This window comes from Lampetra fluviatilis, chromosome 16, assembly GCF_964198595.1.
Source record: "Lampetra fluviatilis chromosome 16, kcLamFluv1.1, whole genome shotgun sequence".
Lineage (NCBI taxonomy): Eukaryota > Metazoa > Chordata > Hyperoartia > Petromyzontiformes > Petromyzontidae > Lampetra > Lampetra fluviatilis.
The window spans coordinates 9,481,782-9,502,413 of NC_136290.1; the positions used below are offsets into that span (position 1 = coordinate 9,481,782).

The 20,632-nt window shown below is 44.9% G+C and overlaps 1 protein-coding gene across 13 annotated transcripts in view; it reads right to left on the reverse strand.

Annotated features, from left to right (window-relative positions):
• LOC144936512 (transcriptional enhancer factor TEF-1-like) overlaps nucleotides 1-20,632 on the reverse strand; it is an 82,528-nt gene that overhangs the window by 47,908 nt on the left and 13,988 nt on the right. For 11 of the 13 annotated variants that reach the window (XM_078863647.1, XM_078863640.1, XM_078863650.1 and 8 more), the window contains exon 2: nucleotides 19,111-19,303. In XM_078863647.1, coding sequence (XP_078719773.1) covers nucleotides 19,111-19,258 — 148 coding nt within the window. In that variant the 5' untranslated portion in view covers nucleotides 19,259-19,303. Of the gene's footprint in view, nucleotides 1-10,099; nucleotides 10,169-19,110; nucleotides 19,304-20,632 lie in introns of those variants that run through there. The other 2 variants (XM_078863653.1, XM_078863652.1) reach the window with 1 other exon arrangement.

The window sequence follows — 20,632 nt, forward strand, 5'->3', positions numbered from 1 at the left end:
CAATAATCACCTGGCATTGATGTGATAAACGCGTCCGTAGGGAGTCACCGAGCTGCCGCACCTGAGACCAATTAAGATTCACAAACCTGGAGCACCCAATGCGTCTACATGCAGAGACAGCTAATCACTGCCTTCATGTGCATTCATTGATTTAGTCCAAGGCCAGGGGACACGCTGCACGCCTCAATAGAAAAAAATATATTCTCGACAAACCGAGAAGGGGGGGGGTGAAATTTACTGTCGCTTCAATTACACCATGTAGGTCTCTTGTGGCGAGCAAACTTTTTTCTTGTTTACAATTTAACTAAAAATATGGCTCTGCGCGTCTTATGCACTGCATCCATCCCTCCCCGCCTTTCCTACTCTCCGGCCTCTCCAAAGCGCTATTGTCTATGTTATGCCTTTTAAATGTAATGCATCATGAATGTACTTTTTAAATCCTTTATATTAAGTTTGCGTGCTTGCTTGCTTGCTTAGGACCGTGCAAATCTTTCAGTCGTTTTTTAACCCACTTCCCGTGATCCAATCGAGCTGACATTTTCCACAGACTCGTTGTGCGTGACAATTACTTTTTGTGAAAAAATTTTTCCAAAATTTTACACTGTTTAGGGAAAATGTTTTCAATATTTAATTACCAGTTGCTTAATGCTGGCAGACAATCATCTGACCCATAGGTGGCAGCCATCTCAAGCCAGAGGACGAGAGGACTCGAGCTGCCACGCATATAAAGGATTTAGAGTGAAAAACTTTGTTTTTACGGGTTAAATTTTTTTTAATGCTTGGGCAAGTAGCCCAGAAAAAAGTGAGCAAAATTATTTTTTTAAAGAAAAATTGGTTGTCCAGAAACGGCTCAGATTTCCCAGACTTGGGACAAAAATAAATGAAATGTTGAATCGCTGTAAATATTGGCCATTATTTAATTTCCGCTGCTTTAAAAAAATGCTTTCGTGATTTTTTCGATGTTTAAACTTGCAGTGCAAAGGCCTTTGAAATGCAACAGCGGCTGAAACTGGTAATGTCCCAAGTTCTCCTCTTAAAACGACTTTGGCAGCTTTTGTTTGGACTGTTTAAACATTAAAGTCGGTTGTGTTCAGACTGAAATATAATTTGTCATCTTTCATAACCTTATCTGCAGTGTGCCACCATCTTCACCACACTGCAAACATTACTTACATCTTGGCATCCACCACGTTTCATAAGCACTATTTATATAATAACTGCAGCCAAATGTACACACAGCACATCATTTCTCATCACCATTGTTCATTCATGTCGCCTATGCCAATACATGTCAGTCGTGACCTTGATTCCAAGCTATATCTTTACAACTTAACTAAACATGTAAAACAAGTGCACAATCAGAAACTTAAACCAGACCAAAGGCCAACAAGATTAAGGACACGCAAGCTTTGAATGTTTCAGACACTACTGACACTAATTATCACTTGTGCTTGCGGTCAGCAAAATAAAAAAAATACCAACAAAAAAACTAAATGTTAAAACCCATTTTAGATGCACCTTGAAAAGTTTAACCTATGCCGGTGGTGTGCTTACTCCTTAAACCCGGGTGCCCACGTGTGTGTGTGTTGTGTACATGTGTGTTAGTGTTCCTATGGGACTGGGGAATTTGTGAAGGGGGAGGAAGTAAGAGTGCTTTGCCGCTAATGCCACAGCTCGTGCCACAGCACAGATATTAACGGGGAAGGAGGTGGGAGGGGGGGGGCGTGGAAAGCACCTGCCCTTTGCAAAGATGTCATGCGTGTTGCGGCACAACCTGCGAAGAGACACATTGCGCACGAGCACAGGAAACGTGTAAATGGGCGCAACGCGGGGAATTGGGTGACGGAATCGAAGGCGGAATCAGAACGCGAACAGAGGACACTGGAAACGATCAGACAACACAGGAATACCACGCCTGAAAACGATCAAACGCAACGGGTGCTCATTTTTAAATTGCTTCTGCACTTTATTTGGCGAATAATCCAGCAAAGGCAATTATAAGTATTTGGTTTGCCTGTAAAGCTACGAAAATTATGGGAAAGCGCTGCCCCCCCCCCCCCTACTGCCAGACCAGAGATCAGTTGAAGGGGGTCTTTCTGTGGTAATTCTGTGAAATCTACTTCCATGGAAGGGTAGCACTACTCTGCGAGTTCGAAATGGAGTCTGCCTCACGACATATCACAATGGGTGGGAGGGAAAAAGCAACTGTACTGTGAAACTATGTATGTAGAACTGCTTTCGCACAGTACATAGCCAACCGTGCTAATCGGAGATATGGGGAATATAGTGCAAGAGAGTAAAATGGGATGGAGTGGTGGCGCAGTTATTAGTGCACTGCGCTACAAGCCTGGAGACCAGTTTGATTCTCAGCAAGAGATACAATTAGTGGCGAGAGAGATACGGACGAATCCATTCCCCCGTTCACCAACCTGCACTCACCAGCATAGCAAAGTATGGTCAACCAACCACAGAGTCATTGCCAGAGGCTGAGAATAATTATTATGAAGATAATAAAATAATATAGTACGCCTTTTGGCATCCTCTGGTCTAACACCGTTTGAGACTAGGGCTCCAAAGAAAGCTGTCTCTGGTGTGGACCAATCAGTTTCAAAGACAATGGATATGCTATCAGAGTATGTTTTTGTTTGCATTCTGACCACAAGTATTGTGGTTAATGCAGACATGATTCCTTGTAAAAGGTTTCAGTTTGGTGTTTTAACATCTTAACACCTATTCTTGGTTCTTTCGGTAAAGTCACGTAGAAGGGAAACAATAAAATAATAAAAATATAAAACAATAAAATTCTCACGACGTTTCGACTGCAACAGAAGCAATCATCATCACACCTGATGATGACTGCAACACAAGCAATCGTCATCAGGTGTGATATTTTATTGTTTTATATTTTTATTCTTTTATTGTTTCCCTTCTACGTGACTTTACAGAAAGAACCAAGAATATGAATCCCTGCAGTCACGACAGCTTTAAATAAAAATCTTAACACCTGTTTTGTTACCAGAAAAAAGGGGAAAACATATTCTCAATCCAGTATTCCTTACTTAAAGCTACCTAGTCACTGTGTAAAATGTACAAACCTAAAAGTGCATTCCTATATTACTTCAAAAGAAATACTATAATAAGAATAGCAGTTTTATCGACAGCACTAACTTTAAATCCACGTAATTATTTTTTATCAGGCAGAATTCAGGAGATGAACGTCTAGCCAGACCTTAACATTTGAGATCATATCAAGTAATATGTTACACCATATCAAATAGAATATAGACATTTTTAGGTTACGTGACCACCGGCAAAAAAGTGTGGCAGGTCTTACAAAATACGGTACTAATAAAGTATGTTCGCCCTATTTTGCAAGAAATAGTATTAATATGGAGTGGACAGGCATTGTTCCAATCGCACATTCACCATCTGTTGCAAGTGGTCAGCTTTGTAATTTATCACTCGTCTTTTAGTCTTGGCAGATTTTCAAAATAACACATACAGCAAAAAAACAGACTAAACCATTCGAAATCAACGCAAAATTGAAAACATCTGGCAACAACAGTTCTGGAACAGGACCCAACATGCCGTGACATGTATCGACAGACGCAGACTCCGCAAAGTGCCACAGAGCATAGGCAATGGCGATAAAACACAAAACAATTCTGGGTTGATGCAGCGTCTAAATGTGACCACATCCCGAGACAATGTCGGAAAAACAGAGGGCGATCAATGTCTGATTCATGGCATGCAGCCAGCACCGTCAATCCAGCGAATTTCGCTGCATTGCCCCACTCATCAGCAGCCTATAACGACCTGCTTAAATGCGCGTTGGTCGCACATTCCAAACACCGCAACAGGCCCAAAGCTCGCTTAGCTTCCCGAGACCCGACGAACTCGGGCGAGCTGCCGGGCGATTTGTTCGGACGTCGATTCATAACGCGCGCGGCACACGGAACACAACCGCCACGTCGCACACGTGGCAGCAGCCCGGCGACAAAGAGCGCGATGATATTGTGCACAGCGCTCGCATCCGTGGCTGGCGGCCTGACACCCGACGCCACTGCCGCACACGTTAGCCACCCACGCGCTTAGTTGGCAAAAATCAAAAGCCGCGGTTATTTTCAAAGGCGATCCCACGTCGGAAGAAAACGCGTGAGAAAACGGCACGGGCGCGTGCGCGCGTGCGTTCAGGGAGTGTGCGCAAAAATATGAGTCTGAAGATCTGCGAGACATTGAATGGCTCCTTTAGTGCTTAACCCCGTTTCTCTGGCCAGAGTTCTCGCCCAGATCTGGTTACTGCCTCTAGGGCTGGTATTACCAGCCATCCAGGCTTTACCAAGCCGCCCTCCACCCGCCCGCCCGCTCTCTTCCTCCTCTCAGATCTGCCCCTGGTGCCTGCAAAGCATTGGCTCCTGGCGGTTCTAAAATCAGCCCAAGTGATCTGCACTAATCTGGTTGTATACTCCGCTCAAAAGCAGAGCCATGCAAAGCAGACGCGTTCAATCCCCAGATGCGGGAGTTAAAACAAATTGAAATGAAAGGGGATGGGGGAGCGGGAGGGGGGGGGGACGAGGGAAAAATGATGGTGGAGAGGGGATGGGTAGTGGGGGAACGTGGGGGGGTAAACACGATCTACACCTGCACTTCCATTAAAAGCACTCCGGTGACCTTGTCATTTATAAACATAGTACTTATGAAAATATGGCATTTTGATTATTGTAAGCACACATGCTTTTAAAATACGTTTTGATTCAGAGTAACTGCAAACACCATGCTCTAAAAGCCACTTCGATATTACATACTTTGCAATAGCACAAAGCAATTGGAATGTAAATTAATTTTAAATACTGAATATGGAAATAAAAACACATCACTACTTGGAAATGTAAAGTGCGGACAACATTCTTGAAATTCTTGCAAAAACTATTCCGTGAATGTTCAATCTTTATTTTCAATAAAAATGTATTACTTATACAGATAAAGTCAAAAACAACAAAAGCCCTACTGCTACAAATGTTTTAACGTTAGTCAAGAAGTGGCGGCACAGCGGCGGACGAGAGTTTCCATTCTCAGCCACGGGCAACATCGGAACCAGTTCTGGCCTTCTTCAAACAGCATGATGAAGTATGGTCAAACAACCCCCAAGACCGATAGGCCATGGAGAGGCTTTATATCCAGCAGTGCATTGACATAAAGCTGTAAATCATGATAATTGCAACAACGAAGAGGCTCAAGGTTCCTTAATATGAATGCCGAATAGGTGCAAAGACACCAAGAGTGCTAATATGAATGCATTGTACATCATAAATCTGAAGCCAACTACCGTAACCCTAGCCCCCCTCCACCGTGTCATGTGGTCAGCGTAGCGGCATGTGGCACGCATTTTCTGTTGCCTGGGCGCTAGCCGCTGCCGTCACGTCCACCTGTGGGCAGCGAGATCGCTCCACGGATTTAGAAAGATTATGCCATTCATCATCCATCACCTTTGGCCTCGGTCAATCCACTGCTGGATCAAGGTCTACCCCCCCCAACATCCTTCGCAATCCTGCGATGGAGAAATCCACCCAGCTCTGCACGTAAGCTGGTTTAATCGCTCAACCTCCTTGGTGAACCACCATTTAGATGTGCTCCTGTGCCTTGGCTGCCACTCCCTCATTATTCTTGACCATCGGTCACCATACTTTCCAGGCGACGTGTCCTGCCCAAGCCCACTTTACTTTTATTTTCATAGTTTTAATAATATCATTAACCTGCTTACTTTCTCTCACCCATGTGATGCCTCTGTCACTCAATACAATTCCAAGCATGCATCTCTCCATGCTTCGTCTGTGCACTTTTCAGTTTTTGTTCCATTTTTTTTCATGTGCCAAATTAATTTCCCATGGGACATCTACTGTATTTCCACGCAAGGGCCCTTAGCACTGAACGTCATCAAGGCGTGCCCGGTAAAACCGAGCTGGTTTGTTTCAAGACATCCTTCCCACATTTGGGTTGTGTTGGAACCAAAAACGAGGATTTGGGTCTCCTCTTGTGCACACAGTCAATAAATCAGGGACGCATTCAACACGAAGGCAATGTACAGGAAGCATTGTGAAGCAGTGAAAGGGAACAGGTGAGAGACCTTGCAAAAGCACGCGTGTCATATAATTCACCGTGAGAAGTCGACCGTACATTAGTCACATAGAACGGCAAACTTTAATGGAAAAGAACTCCCCTGCTGAAAATGACATGGAGTCACTTTCGTTTGTTTGTTTTGTACAGCATGCCTTTAAGGCATGCACACTCCTCCCATGCCACATTCATGAACCAACAAAAATTGTACAATACTCCACGAGCATTGGAGAAAAAAAACATGCTGAGAAAAGAACAAAAGCACGCGTTTTTTTTTGTTCCTACCAATGGGTCCGATAAAAGTGGTGATTTGGCATTTATGTTTCGCACAGTCAAAAAAAACCACTGGTTTAGCTCTCCGTTGCGTTTTTGGGTTGGACCATCATGCGTTGTTTCGGCATCACGTCCGACATTTCACTCTGCGTGCCAGGAGCTTCTCCAGGATATGAAACGTTGGGCACGGTGTTTAACGGCGCGTGATATGACCCGAAAACACATTGGAGAGCTGTAACAGCATCGCCGAAAAGAAAGAAAAACCTACGCGAGAGTACAAACACTGGTTTTCGTATGTGAAAGTTTAAAATCAAAATTTTGGGCATATTTTGGCAAAGAGTCTCCAAACAATACGGTCTTGGCAGACTGGACAGGTTTAACTTTGCACAAGCACACATGTATATGCATATGATTATATATATGCTTATAAATAATTAACGTGGATTTGTGCATTTTTCTATCCGATGGAACTTTGCCATTGCTGTATTTCAAATTGCTCCAGTCTCAAATTGGCTTCATATTTGAATACAAAACACACGAGATTTAGCACTTTTTTCTTACACTCAGATCATTTCTGGAGTTCAAATTGAACTGTACATTGTTTAATCGGGATTAATAGCAGCCATAATAGCGTTGCTCCAAGAATAGTGACCAAGAGAAGGCGAGGAATGGAACAACATCCAACAATGCCTCTAACCAAGAAGACGGAACGATGAAATCGGCACATGCGTAAGCAGGCGCTCGGCGCACCGGTGTATCCCATGAACATGACAGACGGCGACGGGCTTGGAAAAACCTTCATCCGCGCAGTAGATTGATCAAGGCTGACGATGACGGTAAGGTCCGCCAAAAACTTTTCGCGGATTGCGGGGAAGAAAAAAAAATCGCCCGCACCTGCAGAGGGGGGGGGGGGTCGTCTCAACGCGTTCGACGTGGCGGCATCACGGAGCGTGGCTAAGAGAAAAAAAAGGAGGCCACGCTCAAGCGCCGCTAGCCATTCGACAGGTGTAGAAGCACGCCAAGTTTACGCAACAGCGTGCCCCCATCATCGCAGGCACAGCCCACGGACCGTGGGGACAGCTGCGTGCGACTGTTTTAGCTAATCTGGGCCCTATCCTCTTACAGAAGGCGGGTGTAACCCAACGCTGCCCGCTTCCAATAGAGTGCTTCCAGCTGCTTTTAGCTACCGGCACTGCCCAAACCGCGTGCAAGATGGATGGCTGTATTTTTACAGCAAGATTTTTTTTTTAAACCACTACCCCGCAAGCCCCCCTCTCTCTCCCATACCCCATCATCCTCTACCCTCCTCCTGGCTCTTTCTTTCCATCGTATGATTCACCAAGTTGACAGACAAAACTAATTTATTACATTGTTACCTTCCTCCATTCATTTGTGAGCTGGCAGACGGCGAGGCAGTCCAAGGACGTTTTCATAGACGGCGAAATGTATTTGTACGCTCGTTTATTGTCATCTTTGAATGCAATTATTTCTTTATTTCAACAAGTTATACAATTGTGGCCAAGAAGCTAAATTATAAAATGTTCATGAGGTGGGGGGGGGGCAAGCCCCCATCAAAAAAATCTGTCCTGAACTTAAAAATCCAGACACATGCATATAATATATTTAAAATATTCTTGGTTCTTTCGGTAAAGTCATGTAGATAGAAAATGAAACTAAAATAAAAAAAAGAAATGTTTATTTGCTTTTCTAATAAAATGCTTTTTTTTTATTAAAATTGAATTTTATAGCTAGGTGAATTTACCGAAATAACCAAGAAACTTGATTCCTGCAGTCACGAAAGTTTTAAATCGAAATGTAATTTATAAAAGTAAAGGAATTGTTTCTTTTAAAAAAAATATCCCACAAAAATCACGTGTTATAAACGCATTTTTTTTTGTTTACAACGCAGCTTCATTAATATTCTCCCCTAAAAATGTAGTTAGTTGCGGAGAACGCAAACAGTCCATGAGAACGCAGTGCACATTAATTTAGTATAATTCAATCAATCCACTGCGTGCGGATCACGAAGCCATGCGCTTAAGTACAATGAGCACAAAGCCAGGTCTTCCGTGTTGAAGGACACAAGCCACACATACGCACAAACATGTTTCAATTGACCCAAACACAACAAAAGATTCTATAATCAATGGAACAATTCAAATATGTGACAGTGACGGCCTTAAGCGGGAGGCCACTGGAAACAGGGCCTCAAAAAAAAGCACGCTCCAGATTCTTCCCCGGCTGTCGTACCCAGGTGCATTCCGGCCCATAATAATCACCACAATGAGTTTTGTTTTTCCAGGCCTGGCCAACTCCGCCTCGGATGGCTCCGGCCGAAACCAGATGCTTTATATGTAGTGGGGCTCCTGGGCAGTGATGTCACGCAGCGTCACCGGCATTATCCTGAGAATTAAAATTTCCATTGCAGAGGAGGCTCGGTGACGAACTCGACACCCGACGGTTATCCGGCGGAGACAATGTTGACTACGTAATTGCACCCGAAGTGAAGTAACGCAGGGTACGTAGTTATTTGTAAGGACCCAGGGACATTGTGACACAGTCGGCGGCTGACACTATGCATCCTTATTTGCTGGAAGGCGGTGTGGGGGGAGGGGAAAAATCAAGTTTAACTTAATAAGTTCCATCCAAAAACGTGTGCGAGTAACGAGATCTGTGTGGAAGTGGAGCAAGGCGACGTTTAACCCGCACACGATCCCACACCCCTGCTGCAGCCTCCACAACTAAAAGTTTCTGGTTGTTAAAGCCAGTTGGTGGTGTTGTACGGTGGACGAGAAAACAAAAAACAAATATAAAAGGGAGAAGAAAAAAAAGCTTGCACACACAGGTGTTATGTAAACAAGTTTCTTAATTTATAGACAACACTGGCAGCAACTTAAGAAGGGGACGATTTTTTTTGTTTAGGAGGAAAAGCAGCCACAAAAGATGTGGGAGGGGGGGGTGCAAAAAACAGAGCCATGGGGGGGGCGTGGTCTCGCGGCTTTAAAGCAAAACCAAAATCCCCTTTAGGGTGCACTGACCCTTGGCGCTCCCAACGCTCTCAGCCTGCCTTTGTTATCTCCCAAACGCCCTGTTTCCCAGGCAACACAACACCGAGCGTCAGCACACAAGGTGCAGCAGCAGTGCTTGGGGTGGACGAGGGAGGGTGCTTGCTGGTGGTGGTGGTGAGGAACAGGGGGTGTGGGGGATGGTAGGGACGGCAGAGTCGGGAGGGGGGGTGGTGGTGGGGTGGGAGCCCTGGCAAATGGAAGGAGCCAGACAGAAATAAATGAGGCCTGAAGCGGGCATTGTTCGACCTCAGACGGATCCCCCTGGTAACGCCCATTAATCTGCTGTGTTGCACTCACTCCTGCCTCTCTCCCTCCCCTCTCAACTCCCCGAACCCCACAACCACCTTCCACAAAATCCACAACTCAACAGCCTCTCCCAACCGAGCTCCACCCACCCCTTCTTCCCTCACTGCCCCCCTCCCTCCCATCCCCAAAGCCCCCCCCCCCTGCCAGCCAGCCCATCGCTTCCTTCCCTTTGAGTCAATGAATGAGGAAGGGGGGGGGTCCCTCCCTCCCATCCCTCCCATCCCACAACCCAACACCCCCCCCCCTTCACAACAGACGCCTCCAGCTGCCATGGGTGGCTATTCACAAGCCACCACCACTGCTCGCAGCCTCAATGCTGCCCGAGATGCCTCTCATACCTGGCGTGCATTCGCCTTCTGTCGTGGGCTGCTGCGAGGGAGGGTTTTCCTTTTTTTCCTGGACTCTCTCCCCCCACCCACCACCACTCCTCTCTTCTGGGTCCCACCCTACGAACCGGGAGGCCCCGGCTCCTCATCTCTTGCTCCCCCCACCACCACCACCGCCTCCGCTCCCCAACATCCAAAGAGAGCGACTCAACAGGCTCAAAAGATATCACGTGGACCAGCGGAATGCACAATACAAAGGCTCGCACGCACGTACAATCACTATAGCTACAGCGGGGCTCAGTTGCCTGGGTTATAATTTACTTATTTATTTATCGGCGTGCCTTTTTTTCTCTCTCTCGCTTCCTTTCTGTGTTTTTTTTCTCCCCTTTCCGACGGAAGGTGGACTGGCTAACACTTCCTCGGTGTTCATTAGCAGACGCCACCCCAACTGTGGCAGAAACAAAAGCCGTGGCTCCGCTTCTCGCCTCTTGTTTCCATTCAGCGATGCTCAAGGCAACCTCAAAACCGCAAGCTGTTAACAGTCCATATGCCCTCCTGTGGCAACAAAGCCTTGCAGATGGCAAGCCAGGGTCACAATCCCCTACTTCGCTTTTTGTGTCCTTCTACTAACGTCTCTGGCCATAGCGGTGGAAATGCGTAAGACGGGATATATATATGCGTAAATATGCGTAAATATGCACCGAGACAAAGTTGAATATGTAACACAATGGGAGGGTCGGAGCGAGGTGCCATCTGGGTGGCGGCTATGGAGTTGCTGCGGGGAGGGAGGGGGGCATACATTAAGGTGGGCATGGCATCTCTAAGAAACACCGTGCTTCTTAGAAATGGTAAATGACACACATTCTAAGGATGCCATTATCGAGGGAGGATTAAAACATACAGTATAACATTCTGGTGAAAATATCAAAACACAAACTTCTGAATTAAAAAAAAACACAATGGGAGTTCAAGATTTTTACCTATAAAATGCTGCGATTTTCGTACCAATCCACGTACAACAGCAAGCTAAAACATACTGATGGTTTATTGAACCGTCAATCGAACACGACGATAAAAGTATACTTTAAGCGGATGAAAAAACACACGTTTGATTTGCTGCTCTGCCAAGAACACGGCTGCTTCCTCTTTCGCCTAGAATCTGTTTAATCTCCCGAAAAGCACAAATAACAGAGTGAACGAAGTCTGCCAACTTAGTGCCTTTTGAAGCGAGTGAGGCATTATTGAAAGGGGCCATGACACATAACACGTGTTTAGAATCAATTACATACGCATGAGAGAGGTGGTTCCGATGATGGCAAGTTTAACCACAGATGAAGACATTTTTATTATCGTTGAAAACCCAAGTGCCAGCAGGGACTCCTTTGTCCTTAGACAAGTTGCAATTATTTTCAGCCATTAGTCACACATGTTAGAGGTCAACAGTATGCAGCATTTGAATTCAAATTCCATATACGTCTGTTAAGGGCACTTAATAGAAAGACGTGCAAACTCCGGCACACGTTTAATAAGACCGCTTACTTTACACAATGCGAACCATTATTACCTGGCAGTTTCGATCAGCATGGCTATGCACCAATCTTTACTGGCCCCGAACAAACATCTGGAGGTCTGGACGGGTGGGAAGGTGGGGTTGTAAGCTCACTGCGTTACACAACTCAGTGACTCGAGTTTTGATTCCTGACCATGGCCAATGCCAGTGGTGAGTGATATCTGAATGGGTCCTGGGGCAGTCCCATTCACTAACCTGCAGTTATGGTCAACCGACCTCACTTACTCACACCACATGGGAAGGCTTTCCTCGTGGAGTTCATTGAAAAAAAACACAAAGCTGTAAATTATTATGGTTATTGGTAGTACAGTGGTATAAAAAAAGTAATCAGATGATAATATGAGAGTAATGCTAATGACTAACAACATTTACATTTAACGATGATTGGCAATCATTATTTAAGTGCTTTCGACATCAATTTCAAATGTATTAAATGTGATAGTTGGCGAAAAGGAAAACTTGTTGAATATGTCCGATAATTAAAATATGAGAGATCTATGTTTCGTCCAGATTACGTTAAATTCTCCAAAATGCCGACCAAATTGGACTACAAAGACCAAACAAAAACTGTCTATATCTTTGTTCATTACTAACAAACAAGCAAGGACGCCAGACTGCACAAAGTCATTCAATAGTCGGCCCCTCATGACCCACTGTGTAGGACATCCGATCTTTGCGATGCTTCCTTTTGCCCTTTAATATATCCACGCTGTCGAGGTGGCCAAGATTAAAACTAACATTTATCACTCACTTTTGCCATGTCTGCAGGAGAGCCGGCCAGACACTGGGGGCCCCATCGCCTCGGGCCATACACGGCTGTAATTCATCTTATTCTCACGAGCACATATTTAGTGGGACCGTGCTCTTTTGTGTCCTATTTTTTTTTACTCCATGCCAAACGTGAAGCGGCTATTATTTTTGTTCCTTGAAATTCCCCATGAAGATTGTAGCGGATAAATGTCAAAGCCTCCCCGCGAAATTGAAGGCGATTCATCATTCCCACTAACTTCATTCGCCCTGCTACGGCATTTATATTGGGTCGTCTCTTCCACAAACTAACAATATGTACCGGTGCAGCCCTTTTGTTAAGCCTCTTGCCATGCGGGTTGTGAGGGTTACACGATCACGCTTCACCACTCTGGTCAGTGCGGGTCAATTAAAGCAGCGAGCATAAACGTGGAAGTATAGATAGGGATACGAGAACCGTGCACGTTGCCCCGCAGACTACAGCCAACCCTGTCGAGCATGGTGGTTCCCTCATCCAAGCACTATTCATCAGGCTCACCCCTTGCTTGGCTTACGCGATCTGATAAGATCGCAGCACATTTAATGGGCGATGTAGGCACTGTGTAATGATACCAACGATCTACGTGAAAAAAGGGTGGCTGTGGTCCATTTCAAATATGAAAAAGGCACGATAAACCATTCGGCATTACAAAAATTGGGGGGGACAAAGGTAAACCGTAAAACGAATTAGACAACCAAAATACAGTGGCACTACTATAGTCAGTCAGTAAAGGTATTAGATCATAAAAATGCCAGAAGCAAGACTCCTCTGTGGGTGAGACAGTGGCATGTCGTACGTATACTTATCACACATTCCTTTAACCTAACGTCATCAACTACTCACATCTCATGGCACTCCACCGCTCCGGACACAAATGGCCAAGCTCAAGTTAAACATTTTACTTTCCCTGCGATAGCATTTCTGTTTCTCGGAATGCATGACTTAACTTGCAACCCTCCTTTCTGGGTTTGAAGGGCGGGCGGGGGGGATAAAAGTTGAGTAACCATTTTTTTAACAAACTAACAAAACTTACGTCTAAGGAACGCCTACATCTGTCTGTGTCAACGCGTTTTCATTGGGTCTCCGCACACCAATCCATTCTTTGTAAATCTTTGAGATGACTCAGCCGCTTGCCCTCCCCCCCAGTTCCCTTATCCAACTCACGCTCCCCCCACCTTCGCCGCCTCCTCTGCCTCAAGTCCCACTTCCTTTGCCATCTGTTTTTCACACGCACAGTAGGCCGGTCGGTCAGGCCACATGTACACCATCTTTGAGGCAGGCCTCCGCACATTTCGTGCCGCAGCCCAAAGGCTGCATCTTGCTCGCAAGCGAAATTAAATATAAAAATTCTCAGGGGCAAATGTTTTGTTGTTGTTGTTGCTGCCAGGTTTAATTTTTTTGGTCTTTACTGCCATAGGTCTCGAGTTATCCAAGGCCATGAATCAATATGACATCTAAATAAATCCATTCTACACCTCCTAAAGCAAAGAGTTTATACATTTTTCAAGGGCTTCATGAAAATCACTGAAATTCAGTCATGAAAATCTTAAGCCACCGGCGAGCTTCATTGGCACATATAAATAATATATTTGTAAACGTGACAATCTTGGGGCGTTAATGACAAGATTTTGGAATAAGTCCAACATTTGGCCCCACCAAAAAACAAACACGGATCATTGTATTCGCTCAGAAACCCTTCAGTTTAAGTTAACTGAAACGTTAATTTTGCCAAGTATGAACGTTTGAGCAACAATTACACGCCGTTAAAATATAATTTAGTTTTTCAGCTCATTACCCGATGTATGTTGAACTTCTTTCGCACCGTACGTAGCCAACCATGCTCATCGGAGGAGACAAAGTTAACCCTATAGCTATGCATAAGCAACACATTTCGAATGAAATTGACGATGCCTCTAAAAATGTTTTACTTCAATCTACAATTACACGTTAAAATATACTTTAGTTTTTCAGCTCATTACCCGATGTATGTTGAACTTCTTTCGCACCGTACCTAGCCAACCATGCTCATCGGAGGAGACAAAGTTAACCCTATAGCTATGCATAAGCAACACATTTCGAATGAAATTGACGATGCCTCTAAAAATGTTTTACTTAAATCTAGATTGAAAACTTATTTCTTTAGAACTGCTTTCTGTGTTTCGTTTGTTGTCCTTCCCCCGCACCTCCGATTAGCACGGTTGGTTACGTACGGTGCGAAAGAAGGTCAACGTACATACACACGTTCATTTGATGAGGGGTATCCTGGCAGAAAGCACAAGATAGAATGCAAGATACCCGAAACAAATGGTCTCTCACACAGATTCGGATGGGATTTTTAACTGTGTGGATCCAGGATTTGAGCCACTCAAGAATATCGAAGCCATAATTAAAATTGTGGGTTGCACTGCGGCTCCTGGCAAACGGAACGGAGAGGTGAGGTGGCAAAAATGGGGAGGGGTGTTGGAGCAGGGATGACATCACGGAAGATTAGACTTTTTTGTGCCAGCATTCTTCATTTGCCTAGAAAGCACAAGGACTTTCACATTTTCAACAAAGGCTGAAAGGAATTTAATTATTTTATCAGTGCCATGGCTTTATTATTTGCAAGGTCTTATTTGGCATTGATAGTTTCTGAAACATGCCCTTTTTATATATTTTTTAAGGTCTTTTACACATTACATTTACCATATAATTCACACTATAACATTACCTGCTTTTGCCTTATAGTTAACACTAAACATGAACTGGACATTGCCCATCACGACTTGTGAATTACTTCACAGTAAACTAAATTCTAAATTTCAAATGAGGTTATACGGATTATATATATGCGCAAACAATCTCTCGCTACTGATCCATGGATAAACTGTTTTTGGATATTTTGCTTATCTTCTTGGTTCTTTCGGTAAAGTCACGTAGAATGGAAATAATAAAATAATAAAATAAAACATAATAAAATAATTCTCACGACGTTTCGGCCACAACGCAAGCAGCCATCCTCAGGTGAAGACCAGGTCAGACGCTGTCTCCCCGACAGACCTGGTCTTCACCTGAGGATGGCTGCTTGCGTTGTGGCCGAAACGTCGTGAGAATTATTTTATTATGTTTTATTTTATTATTTCCATTCTACGTGACTTTACCGAAAGAACCAATAAGATGAATCCCTGCAGTCACGAAAGCTTTAAATCGAAATTTATTTTGCTTATGTGCACCTACTACTATGACCAGCCACCACAAATGTGATGTCCTCCTATTGTTTACACTGGTTAACTATAAAAGAGGCAAGCTAAAGGTGCAGCACTGCAATTGCTTGCTCAGGCAACTGCTGGCCAAAGGGTCTGCACTAGACAGCTCTAGGATGCCCTTCTTGAGGGTATTTTAGCCTAATCTTCTCACAACGGCCAAAGATCTTAAACATGCCAATAGACTGACTGTTTTATTATTTCCCTTCTACGTGACTTTACCGAAAGAACCAAGAAGATCTGGTGAACCCATTTATAAGGTGCTGCGGTGGCGAGATGTTAACTACCTCGCCTGGTATGGAGGAGATCATGGGTTTACGATCCCAACCCTGACGCTTGTATTATTTGGAGTTTGAATGTTCTCCCCGTGCTCGCGTGGATTTTTCTCTGGGTTCTCTGATTTTTCCCTCCACATTTAGAAACATGGGTTTTCAGGATTTGGCTGCTATAAATTTCCACATAAGCCAACTTTGTTCAGCTATCATTTGTGACAAAGGTCGCTTCTGAAAGAGAGATCTATGGCTGAGTGGGCCTTACCTGGTGAAATGAAAAGTTTAGTTTAGTTAGTTTAGGCCATAGGTGGAGAAGGGTATTTAATTAAATGTACACCATTGTTTCAACTGCTGCAGTAGGACATTGAATTTAACCAGCGACCTTATGGATTTAACCAGCGACCCATGAAGTCCAGTGTACTAATTGTTATATACTCCGCACAACATCGCTCGTAACGTGTACGGGTATTATTTCTTTCAGGCCAAATCAACCCAGAAGAATCATGGCTATGCATTAATTGCAAATTAACTCGGGTCTCTACAAAGCTAGCATGGTGATGGCTGTGTAGGACATCAACTCTTTGCATATCACATACTGTAGTGCATGCGCACAATCACTACCGACTAACTCACACGTGCAAATATACACAAACACAATAATACTAGAACATGCATTATACCAACACATGAACATTTCTGAATATTTGCAGGGCTGGAAATGAAATCACGTGGCACATTACAGATTATTAATTTGATCTAAAGCGACGCCAAGCTGCAGTCGTGTTTGATGTTAAGGGTCGACATGTATGTGCAAATCAATTAAAGCACCTGACTGTTCAATACATCGTAATGCTCTGAAAGTATTGCATTAAAACCCCCGTTGCTTTTGTGAGCCCACGTGCATAACGGCACTTCACATTACCCGAGCATAGCATGAATCTAACAGAGCCCATAATACGCGGAATATTCAATAACTTTGATCATCGTGCGTGCAGTACTAATCATAAAATAATGGGATATGTTTGTAATCAGTCGTTGAATAGGGAATATTTAAAAAACACTTTTAGCTGCTCATTAATAATACATTTTGGAAGTATCAACTAGATTAAGCCACGAGTGATTTACACCTACACACCACAACTATGGGCTAGTTCTCTCATTGAAACCTGCATGACTTCCATGTGATAAAGAGGGGGAGGGCATGTCAAACTGAACACATACACGTAAATTAAGCGTGCAGACACGTCCGTTTAAATGCAAAGCCACGTGTGGGCACTTTGACTGGACCCTCACTTAAGAAGTGGTGGAAACCTGTAAAGGCAACACTCATCTATATATAACACACACACAAACACAAAGGTCTTCTTAATGCGTGTGCACATAACCAGCGATGTCACCAGACTAATACAGTTGGCATGGCGGTCAGCCCATTGACCCATTTCCAAGGTTATTTTTTGGCTATAAATAAAGCCTTGCGCCGTGATAATATGTGCCGCGGAGAGAGCGCCGATTAATGTTCCACATACCAATTTGTGTTTTGTAAGAAAATAAAAGATCCAAAAGCACAGTTCACAAGAGTGAGGGGGGGGGCATTGTGTAGTGGTGTCATTGGCAGATCTGAAAAAAAATCACCTGCACTCACTAAATTATCAGTCTGTCATCTCCCGCATGCTTTGCTGGAACTAGATGACCCTAACTCGGCTGAGATGGATTCCTGTGGACCGAAATCTGCCACACAGTAAAAAACATACAAATGTCCGCAATGCCTACACATATTACAAACATCAATTGCGTTTATGACAAGAGACACGAGATAGGGGGGAACGGAGGGGATGGCGGGGGGGACAGAACAGTGGGTAGTGCCCTGCGCAATGAACCTGACGATGTTATTCCAAGCAACGGCTAATATCAGTGCCAAATTGATATCTAAAATCGTCCTGGGGCATCCTATACCAATTCGAACTGACCAGGGTGGTTAAGTATGGTCAAACCCCCCCTTCCACTGCCCCCCATACCACTCCCTCCAATGACGGACATGGCATGGGGCTGCTGAAAGTCCCTGGCCAGGAATCAAACTCAGGTCGCCATGACCTACACAGCGTCGGGGAGGCTTTAATCCAGCGGTGGATTAACAATGGGCTACATATATCATCTTCAACATCAGAACATAAATGGCAAGCGTGTGTCATGGTGAAAATGTCATATTCGTTATGAGCAGCAAAGCAATACCTATCATCAAACTGTCAAATTATTAATCTGGCCTAGAAAGTATAGGTGTTTTAATATACGCCGTACATAAAACACGATGTAATGATGTATTAAAATGCTTATGACGCATTCTGCTATCGGTAGAGTATCTACCCACACAAAGCTTGAAATTGCCAACCAAGAGCAAATGTAAAAGCAAAACTACTGGACGTCTATCGAAAATGTCCCTTTTCATACGGCTCCGTTTCTAAGTGTGTGTACATAGATTATGCAGAATATATCTGTGCAAGCGTAGTTTGTTTTAAACCTGCACGCAATTTTTTGGAATCGACATGGCAATACAGCTCACTCCCATTGAACAGAAAACAAGTACTCTCGACTTGACCTTTATATCAACGGCCTTGATAGAGCAGCAAATGCTATCCCAGAAGGCGCCATTTTGGTGCTGTTACCCGAAAATTTCACATCGCCAAGAGCTTTCTGAGCAAGATTGCTTCCAGCTCTGGCCTAGTCTTGGCAAAAAGTTAAAGGCGCAGCCCTACAATTGCTTGCTCAACTGCCGACGGAAGAGCCTCGCCAGAAGAGAGCTCTCCAGAGCCCCCAAGGAGGATATATCATGGGGGCAAACTTTCCCACACTAGCCAGACCTTTCAGGAGAGGTCAGAGTACCCACACTGCACCCTACCGCACGCGACCTGCCAATCGACGAACTTTGGAACACTCGGTTACTCTGTAACTGTGGGTGGACAGAGACAAGAGGATTTCACTTTTTCACAACTGCCGCGCCAAACTCAACCGGCGGACCTCTGGATTGCAAGTCGAGCGTGCCCACCGTTGACACCGGGATCCAGTGTCCGTCCCACACCCCCCTCCCCCGTCCCCTGCTAACTCTTGGCAAGGCACCTGAAAAGCGGTAGCGCGTGCGCGCGCAGCTCGGCACTCACCATACATCTTGCCCTCGTCGGACAGGATGATTTTCCGTCGTCCGCAGGGAGGGTAGATGGCCAGTGCCTCCTGGAAGCTCTGCTCGATGTCGGGGCTCCACACCCCCTCGGCGTCGTTATCCATCGGCTTGTCCACCGAGTCCGACATGCTGGCAGCGCCGGCGACACCTGCGCGGCCCGATCACCTGGCAGCCTGCGCAGCGGCACGCCAAAGCCGGCGCAGTGTGAGAACGGGAGCAACGTCTCGCCGCGCAAAGGCGACGTCATACCATTTCGGCGGCCAAAAAGCTTTTTTTTGTGTTTCATTTCCGCTGGAAATAAATTGGCCATTGTTCTCTCCTCGCTGTACTGGACAACTATCACAACAAACAAGGAAAGGGCTGGGCCCCCCACGACATCCACACACGAGTTGCTAAAAAGGCGCCCACTTCCCCACCTCCTCGTCGCGTTTCGGATCTAATTAACAGATCACGGATGCCGTGCTGCCAGCAACTGTGCCCTTCAACTGGTCGGATGGAGGAGTTGTGGAGTTAGGGATGTGTTTGTTCAAGTTCCTGAAACCAGCTGGTGATCGGTGTGAATGCATTTATTAACATGCATCCTTATGCTCAGAACAATGGCTTGAATTGTGTAATTGTCAGTGTTTTTCCTTTACATTTGTATATGTTGTATATGTTGCATGTAATAGGTTCACGATGTGACCCCTACACCGACTACGAGTCACCACAATCACAATGCTCAAAATAAGAATCAAATCTTGAGACACGATCCTGACTTTTTCAGTTTTCAGTTTCATGTATTTGGTATAGCCCTGTGAGCCATTCGGCTCTTGAATGGGGTGCAACTGCAACAAACAAAAACATGAACAAGAAAACATCTTAAAGTGACTATGCGCAAACAGAAAAATCCAGGACTTCTGACATTTCATTCCATCGCGAAGGAGGGGATTATCATTACACCCCTTGTTATAAGTAACTTCACATGCCTACTCCATCGTTCCTGACCACACCGCTGTTCCCTATTGTAATTCTTCCTCCTGAAAGGTGGAGTGTGTCCAGTGGCTCAGGCTGTTAATGTGCTCACAAGAGAAACATCTGAACAATCCATTACAACTATCCGATGTGTTTTCAGGATGTACCTGTGTGTTCTTCAGCATGGTTTCTGACATCACCATGTCCTTCAGGAACTCAATACTGTGTATTCAGTTCCAGAAGAAGCTTCCGGCACGTCGAGTGAAACATCGGACATCGTGCCGAACAATACATCGGGGTCCAACCCGAAAACACATGGGGAGAAAGAGCTGTCGAGCACAAACCGCAAAAAAAACCTGACGCAGTAGTATTCCATTACAACGCTCGTGGCAGAGTAATGTTTGTCACTGTGTGGCAGTTGCACCGACACTCTTCATTGTAACGGACAGACTTGCACTCTTCAACATTCGGCTCTGGACGATGATTTCACAGCAAGCAAGGTTCACCAACCACCCCACCCACCACCCCCAAAGATAAAGAGGGGGAACTAC